The 9,171-nt window shown below is 40.1% G+C and overlaps 1 protein-coding gene across 1 annotated transcript; it reads right to left on the minus strand.

Moving 5' to 3' along the window:
- Nucleotides 1-2,286: 2,286 nt before the first annotated feature.
- On the minus strand, nt 2,287-8,426 carry cunh1orf198 (chromosome unknown C1orf198 homolog). The gene is made up of 6 exons (XM_038726297.1): nt 8,094-8,426; nt 7,336-7,386; nt 7,010-7,135; nt 6,076-6,243; nt 5,186-5,545; nt 2,287-4,005 (listed from the first exon to the last, which is right to left on the minus strand). The coding sequence occupies exons 1-6, from the start codon at nt 8,397-8,399 to the stop codon at nt 3,949-3,951; spliced, it is 1,068 nt and encodes a 355-aa protein (XP_038582225.1). The 5' UTR covers nt 8,400-8,426; the 3' UTR covers nt 2,287-3,948.
- Nucleotides 8,427-9,171: the final 745 nt, after the last annotated feature.

Below are 9,171 nucleotides of genomic sequence, written 5' to 3' on the forward strand. Positions count from 1 at the left end.
AGTTAAAATGCCACAAGAATCCAGCAGAGTTTCCAAGGAAAGGGACTGAGGCAGAGTTCTGGGATCTGGAGACTGGGAGGAGCTCCGGCAGCGACTGGGACTGTGAGCTTTCAGCAAAGACAAACAGACGTGTTAAAGTCTGCAGGTCGGTTGCACTTTACACACAGCTGTTCCAGTACACGATGGCTTCCAAAACTCCAAACTTTTTCCAGACTTTAGTCTGGATTCACACAAGGGTGTGGAAAAATATGTGTGACCCCCCTGAAAAAAATGTTAATCCTGGTTTTGACCTTGGTGACTCTTGCTGAGTTCCCACTGTCAACAAAATACCAGAAATTAGTTCCAGCCTCTTCAATGTGACAATTTCCTGCTTTTCTTTGTCTTATATGATGTTACAATCAGTATTTTTGTTACTGTGCATCAAACAGTAAACCCAATGTGAAGAGGTCAGCTTGGGATTTATGGATTTGCAATCGTTATTTCACAGTTTCAAACATTTATTAACCAAGCTATTTAATTATGAGTGTATTGTAAATAATTTTATGTTACAGCCCTAAATCAACTGTTGTAACTGTTTATTCGATGTGTGAGAAACATTCCATTTAAAAGCACCCTCTCAAATGCACAACATAATTCTTTAGTACTGCTACCAATCAAGAGTAGAAATGAAATGAACAGGGGTCTGCATTTGTGTAATCAAACATATAATAGGACTGAACTGCAGTTTTCCCAATAATATGCTCACTTCCCATGGGGTATCCCATCAGTACAAAAACATGTGGATGACGCAATCAAATTTTTCAACTATCAGACTTCCCTTATTAGACTGGTAGACATAAGGTAACGCACTACTACACAATAAGAGACCTGTTTCTGTTTCCGCTGTGAGTTCAATACAGTGCAATGATTTTTATTTACCCAAACTACAACATTTGTTGCAAAAAAAGATGACACAAGGCAGCCATTCAGAGTCTGGAGATGTTGGGTGGTGCTGCAGGGAGGCGGCTGGACAGGACAGAGGTGCCTCAGTTCAGCGAGGGATGATGAACACAAACATACAGAGCCTTAAAAACCAACACAGCTAAAAGACATATTGAAATTTGACCTGTTTATGGATATTTTGTTCTGATGTGAAGGATCTTCTATGACCAGTTTAAAGTCCCAAAATTATTATTATTTAGCATTGTAATCAACTTAAAGGTGATCCCCACTGATTTTACACATCAACGTCTGCGAGTACTTCTGCAGATGTACTAAAAGTTGCATGAAGTCTTTAGTGGGTCTAGAGAGCTGCCTGAAGTCTGATAAATTGCTATCTCTGCTTGAGGCTAACAGTTTGACACTACATTAGCCCCTACAAGCATATCACAACTGAATTGCCAAACAAACCGTTAGGTGTTGAGTTGCATTGTGGGTAATGTAGACACCAGGAGAATCCATGGAATACTATTTTTAGGAGTGCAATGCTAAATCAGCAGAGTACTCTTAAAACACTTGTCCTGCTGCCTTAAAAATGTATGTTAAAAGTTTAGCATTTTGTATTATACACTTATATTTCATGCTGAGATGTCTGTGTGGTAAATTACCACCAGCAGCCAGTTAGCTTAGCATAAAAAGGGTTATGTTTTTATACCACATCAGATTTTCAAGAAAACACAACCATTTGCTTCATACGTTGGTGTAACTCAGGTTCACCAGCCCTGTATGAAACACAGTAATGCTAAATATATACTGTGGAGTGGCTGCTTAGCGCCCGAGGCAGAACAAGGTCTGGTGATTCTAAACTGGGCCAATGTGTTAACTGAACAGCACAGAGTTTCCTCTGAGCACCGGACATCCTTCGCTCCTCCTTTCCTAACAGGCATTTTGGATCTGGTGGAAATTACAGCTGGAAGAATTGATGTCATGGAGCTGAGAGGCAGGGAGGTCAACAAGAATGCAAACACTCTTGATGTCAAACAAGGGGAAAAAAAAAAACCTTGATCACTCTGAAGCAAAAACTTAACAGTACAAATTTTGACTTCAGTTTTTCCTCATAAATCAAATCAAATCCATCATCGAGTGATGTTGCATTTGTAACCATAACAGACACTCTTGTAGTGACCTCCTTTCCCTCCAAGGAGAAGGTCAGCAGACTGTTTTGATGTGGCCTTCATTGAATTCGGAAAATATAATGGGTGTGTGCGATCAAGAACAAAAAAGGAGACAGGGAAAGCAAGGAAACAGTACTCTGCGTTACGTGAGGTTTAGGAATGGGGTTTGTGTCCAAAAAAGACAAAAGACAGGTTTGACTTTTATGTATTTACTTTCTTTCAATCTGTCACTTAAAATGCATGAGTGCAATATATATGTATAGCATAAGATACAATCAGCAGATAAATACAAAATTCAGTAAAATAGTACTCTGTTTGTGTAAACTGGATTTTAGATCTATGACACAAGTGGTACAAATCACTACATGCCTGCCTTGTTTACCTAAAACACAACGTTGCGAGTGCGTCTCATTTTCATTATAAATGCACACTAACTTTGCTCAGCACTAGTTTGAGGTCAAAGGTGACAGTTGGGAAGGTGAGGTGGTGAGGAAATCCATACAGGACATCTGGCCTACGATTGAGCACTTCCATGGCTTTTTTTTTTAAAGCCACTTGCTTCAAAACACCAACTAATTCAATGAATGTGTGAAAGTTGGAAAATATATTCTGCTACACTCCTGTAAAGTGATGCAATGGTAAAATCCCATGATATTCCAGGAATTCCATAACCAGTGAGAACATTGTTTGTAGTAATTGCACTATGTGAGCCAAGACTGCAGTACTGAGCACTACTTTAACTCTAAACTAAAACTCTTAAGATTTATAGGAATATAGAAGTATGTATAAATAAAAGCACAAGAGAGCAAAATCTTCATAACATAAAATCAAACATAAAAAACAGAACAGTGTTTTGCACAGATGACAATTTGACATGCTTACGGCACAAAACAATTCCTTGCTTGCTAGGCTACTGTGTAAAAAGTTACACATGAAGGCAGCCAAGTCACACCATTATCGTGCATTCACACTACAAGCAACGTGATCAGGTTACTAGAGATATTTGGCTAATGTGCAAATAGTTAAACTTGTATGAGAAAAATGCAGCCACAACGGAAATTTTTATTGGGATTGGGCAATAAAAACCATTGCCACACCACTATATCCCCCTGCCAGAATGCGTTTTAATGTACCACAGCTCGTATTAACAAGTGTAAAATGGGTTAGCACATTGTAACAGGCATTTAAACATCCCCATTTATATATAAATCTTTATTTGAAAGACTACAGGGTACAAAAAAAGATGAAACAACTATCCTTAAGGAGCAGTTGCAGCCATGGTTAGCTCTTATGTAATTTTATTTGTTTATTCCGTTTTAAACCTCTGCATTTCAGCATTTTTGTTACAGTTTAGCTAGCTAACTATTTAACACATTCACACCGTTTTCATTTCTCAAATGTTTCAGTTGCATTTAGCTTTTGTGATGTCTGACACCTATCTGTTGTTACATGCAGTGACTAGTGTACTTGGGATCGTCGATGCAGTTCCAAACGCAGTCAGAATTGTGTAACCTTTCAACCAAGCTGATCGCAGTGTGAATGCACAGTCAGGGAGAGCACACATAATCTGAGAGGTTCAATCCCTACTGGCAGGTTTGGCAAGAAATCTAAGAGACTCAACCCTAGTCAGAGAGCAAAAGGGAGCTTTTCTAGAGGGGAAAAACGCCACCACAAAGGCGCTGAGATAGGAGACACACAGAAGATAATTACAAGAACATAATGTAGTCATTTTAAAGACTGGTGGTTTGTTAAATCTAAACGTGGATGTCTGTAGTCATGGCAGTGTGGTCCTTCTTCAGAGTGATGATGAGAATGATTCATTCAGAGCGGTGACTCTGGTGGTCTCTGCTCTGGTTTACCAGTTGTCTAAGAAGTCGAATCCAGTCTTCAGGATGTTGCTGCTTGTGTTGTACTGAGGGGTGTTAACAAGGGGGAAAGAGGTAGAGACAGAGAAACTGTGTTACACAATATTAAAAGCTTGAGACACATTTCAGTACATTACGACTGGCTATTAGAAACAACTGGTATACATTGGTCATACATCAAAAGACTGATATTAGATTAATTAAATTACTAATTTTTACTTACTGTATCAGTATTGGCTGAATTTCTATTATTTATTACACCTTTATTCTCACTTCTGTATTTGCTGTCCTCCTACCTACAGCCTTGAAGTTGATGGAATCTCTCTTTTAATTGCATTTATTTCCCCTCATGTACGAAGGCCTTTTGTCAGGTTTTCCACTTGTCTTGTTAGAATGCTTTTACACCTAACCTGCTTGGTGTGGTTTGTTTACGCTGGTGTGAAAGCTGTGACTCAAACTCTGGTGCAGACTAAACAACCGACTCAAGAGGTTGGTTCGGCTCCAGTTGGACTGTGGTGCGGTTCATTTGTGGCATAAAAGCAAACGTAAAAAAATCAGTATTAGTGATTTATTATTTGGTAATCATGGTAACATGTATGGCTGTAGAACGCGAGTGCTGGGACTTTCCTAAATCAGAAAGAGAGTGAGAAGGAGAAGAGGTGTCCTACTCCAAATGTTTTGACAGTAACTCAATAACAATTGAGGGAAACGTAGCGGGCCCATAATAACCATCACTCTTATTATAACAGTACAAGATGTAGTAAAGCGCTGCATGACTTGCCCACATGGGTCCATGTAGCACTGATGATACAGGATGACAATCACCAAACCCTGTTACCTGTCAGTCCTTCAGCTAATATTTGCAGCTCTTAGTTAGTTTGTATTAATTTAGTGTGAACAAGAAACAGACCAAAACTGAACGGCAACACTTTTTTCCCCCCTCCCTTTATTGGACCAAGTGAACCGAACCAGAGCTTGATCGAGAACCGTTGCTATTGTGGGCCTATAAATATTGGGATAAACAAATACGCTAAACCTGATTTTAAAGCGTGTTGGATTTCTGGCAACATCCTGATGTCACAACAAGTGACAACTTTTATTTCCTCTGTAGACTCAAATAAATGTGATTTGGGCTTCAATGCTGCACTTCACAATACCCAAAGCAAAAGTTTTATTTGAAAACTGTGCTCCTGTAACTCTTAAAACTCTACCGGTTTCAGAACACACCTGGGCAAAAGTGGAGTTAGTGGGTGAACCTTCTTCCCCTTTCTCTCTCTCCACACTGGTGGGGTGGTTGGAGGGCTTGGACATGGGGCTGGAGGAGAACACTTCATTCAGGGTGTTGCTGACCGACGGCAGGGTGCTCTGAGATCGCTCCCATCCTGCAATCGACGAGGACACGCTGACAGGTGGGACTGGGTTCGGCGAAATGGAGATGGAAGCTGGCGTTGCGCTAACAGCGACAGCGGCAGGGGGTTGGGGAGCAGGAGGTTTTGGTGCTCGGTGCTTGGTGGACTTGGTATGAGCTGGAGGGTGGGGGTCTGCTGCCTCAGGCTCCTTGGAGGGGATTGAAGTAACAGGGGGCTCCTGTAGAAAAATAATATTTAGATTAGAGTGTAAAGGATTTTTTTCATATTATACATGTTTAAGATAACCTGGTACTATCAGGAAACTGATTGTCACAAAAAGAGGTTGCATTTTTGCTGACAATTGCTTCAGGCTTCTTGTATGAGCATGGCGAGTTCTGTAGATGGGGCTGTACAAGTCCAAATCACAGCAACAACAAATGTCCGTTTGAAACAATCTAGTCATCATTGTTGCTTTTCTTAAAACTGCAAACTGGCTGCATTCACCATCTGCTTCGCAGACACTTGTGGAGGCCTCACAGATGCCAGTTATCTCAGCGTCAGGCTAGATTCTATTTCAGGATACGCCGCTCACTAAGACAAGTGTTTGGGTGGGAATTTGCTTTCAAGCTGTTGTTTGTTGGAAACGAAACAGACCATATAAATGCAATGCTTGTGCCAAAATATACGAAGAAAAATGTTAGCTGTTACTTGAGCTAGCTGTTCCTCAAATGGAAAATGCCCCCAGATACTGGGAAACGCTGGGCTTACCTGTCGGAGGTAGGAGGGGAGAGATTTCTCTCCTTTCTCGAGGGATTTGATCTGGCTGGGGGTTATGGACTGGAAGTTGGCCTGCTCTCCTTCGAGCCTGGACCTCTCAGCACTGATCTTCCAGAAAGATGACTCTTCCTCTGGCCTCCGTCCCTCGCTGACAGTCACCTTCACAATCACAGAATAACATTTTTAATATAAACTCTCCCAAGATTAGGGGATGTATTCATGAAATGTACAGTTGCTTGGTCTCTCCTGTAAGAGTCCCAGTATCAATTTTATGTAAGAATTTCTTCTTAAAAATCTGAAGTTAAGGTAAAGGTTAATCCTACTGGGGATAGGTACCATTCAAACAAGCCAACAATGCTGTATTTATAGATCTAGCAGATTGTTGTCATGGACAAACACTGTGTTAACCAAACATAAACCACATTTTTATGTTGTCTGATGGTTAGCCACATTCACGTGGAATTGAGAAATCACATAACCGCATCCTCACACTTAAATGTGCCACATCCACCCATGATAATCATAAGAGTGTTGAAAGGATTGTTTATTTAAAGCATCCTCTGTAACCTGACATGTTACTCTAAATGTTTTTATTATAAAGTAAACCACTGAGAACATCTTAACAACTACACTGGTACTTTTCAGTTTTAGTGTGTGATACTAAGCAGTGAACCATATGTACTCACTATAATTTAGGTTACTGTCCAACTCAAAGGCTCAAAATTGCTTTTCCAATATCAGTCCAAAGTGTGATTGCTTAACTGCAATTGATTACACCCTACTCTTGTGTTGTATGTCGACTACATAAAACCAAGTCAAGTAATAAACTACATCTCCAGTAACATGTGATGACTTAAGTGCTTCTTTCCTTTCCAACCAAAATATGCTAACTAAAACAACAACAACAGTAAACTCTTTATGACACCTTGGCTCCTGGTGTACTCTTGCCCAGCTGGTTGGAATGAGGAACCTTCACAGCCTTTGAGTCCGCCTGCGAGGCTGAGATCCCCAGGTCTGCAGAGCTAGAGGTCAAGCTGAAGTCCAACTGGCTCTGAAAGATCAGAGCAAAGTTTCAATATCTGTTAACAATATCTCACAACTCAACTGAGCTCAACACAACATGTGAATGTTGATTATGTATTGCACATTATATTAAATAAAAAAATAAAAGGTTGTATAAATTTAGGTTTGTCTACACGATCAGTTATTGAAAAAGTCAATCAGACTTACACTTAACCGGATTATTTTTACCTTTGTTTCCCATGAGAAGGGGGCAGAATGCTCATCTTGCCAGGAAATATCCTTAAAACAAAACCCCCACACAGACAAGTTACAGTTTCAACAGACACACAGAGCTTTTCTTAACTAAAGTAATGTAGTTTATACAAGGGCTGGGCAATAACACAACATTGATTATTACTGCGATATAATTTTCCTCAATAACAACTTAACAAACGTTCAATAAATGTTTGATTTAATTGGCACTTAATTTTATTATTAAGATATTTATTTTGTTGAGGAAAAGAACTGATTTAGTCATATATTTTTTTTCTACCTCAGATTTGTTAAGTGATCCACTGTTGGGCAAGTGTTTGTCATGTTCTGACCACAATGTAGCCTATAGTTTAAAACCACAATTAACCATCGGATTTCTTTAACTTTCACTCAGGAGGAGCCTTTAAACTTGATGACATTTCTGGCCCATCCCTACTACATTTAAGACAAAGTCACATAGCCTTTTTATACACGTTTAAACATTTTATAAAAAATAGCAACCAAACAAAAACTTCATATTTTCTCGGAGAACATGTATTCAACAAATTATTCATGTTTAACAAATAGGAGACTGTTGTAAGTCCAACATCTACGTATCAGGTAGCCACTGTGACGTTAACCGACATATTTCAACGGTTACGTGGCTAATTAGCAACCATGACAACACTGGCTATTCTGACCTCTAAAAATACACACAAAGCTATTTAATATATATCCAAATGTGGTTTAAGTACCTCTTCCCCGAAGCGAACTATCTTTTGACCCGTCTGAATGAGCAGTTTAGGGTAACAGACCACTTCTTCACGGTCAACTCTGTGCATAGCGTATCGGGCTCGGATTTGGGGATCCATCATCCCGTTGTCGATGGCGCTGTCCTGCTCTTCCGGCGTCATTCTCTCCCAGGACGAGCCGTGCTTGGCTTTAATTTTCTCCCTCTCCTGCATTATTTTCTTTGCCATGGAGTTGATGGAGGAGAAGTACTCGAACTTCTTCTCCTCCATCCTGTGGGCGTCCAGCCCCGCCATGGTTGCGGCGGCCATCTTTAAGCTGCTACAACCAGCTGTTGTTATTGTGAGGAAAAAGGAAGCCGGTGTTCAGCGCAGTGTGGGCGGGACGAAAATGATGTTCGGGTCGTGTCTGTTTATGGCGCCATCTTGTGGTCTCTTCCAACAACAACGTTTAAAAAACAACGTTGGTAGGTGCAGATCAGAAGAAACTATTTTATGTGTAATATTATTTGCCCAATTTGTGACCACATTACTTGTCTGTTACCCCGTGGTTCGTTAGATTTCTTCAAAGTTTACACATCCAGTAGTTACAATTCTTCTAGTTGCAAACGTTTTGGCTGAAAGCAGCTGCTTGCTGCAACAGAAAACTGCACCAGGAGAGCGTTGAGGAGGTGAAAGTGAACAAAAACAGTCAAGTCACACCGTAACAGAAACTTGCTATAAAGCTCTGTAAAGCCTCTTTCACACTGTCATTTTCACAGTATCATTTGAAACATTGCTATAGAAAAATAGTATATAAAATAGGAACAAAAAGTAAGGAAATTTGTGTTTGGTAGCTCATTTCTTTGATGTAACAATGCTTCTTGGCAAAACACCTTGTACAACTGAAAAGCATGATAATTTCCCTTTTAAATGGTGCCACATTTGTAAGAAACATGCATTTGTGAGATGAGCAGCAGAGCTGAGTATGTGGGTTGCAACCATAAAAAATTTGCCAAGTCTTCTCTGACAAACCAAAACAGCTTTTCTTTGCTGTTGCTATTGGCTCTTGTTTTGAGCTTCTGGTACCCCTAGGTGCTGACAA

The sequence above is a fragment of the Micropterus salmoides genome, unplaced genomic scaffold, assembly GCF_014851395.1.
Source record: "Micropterus salmoides isolate LMB-PRFRI ecotype aquatic unplaced genomic scaffold, ASM1485139v1 Ms_hic_scaffold_18, whole genome shotgun sequence".
Taxonomy (NCBI): Eukaryota; Metazoa; Chordata; class Actinopteri; order Centrarchiformes; family Centrarchidae; genus Micropterus; species Micropterus salmoides.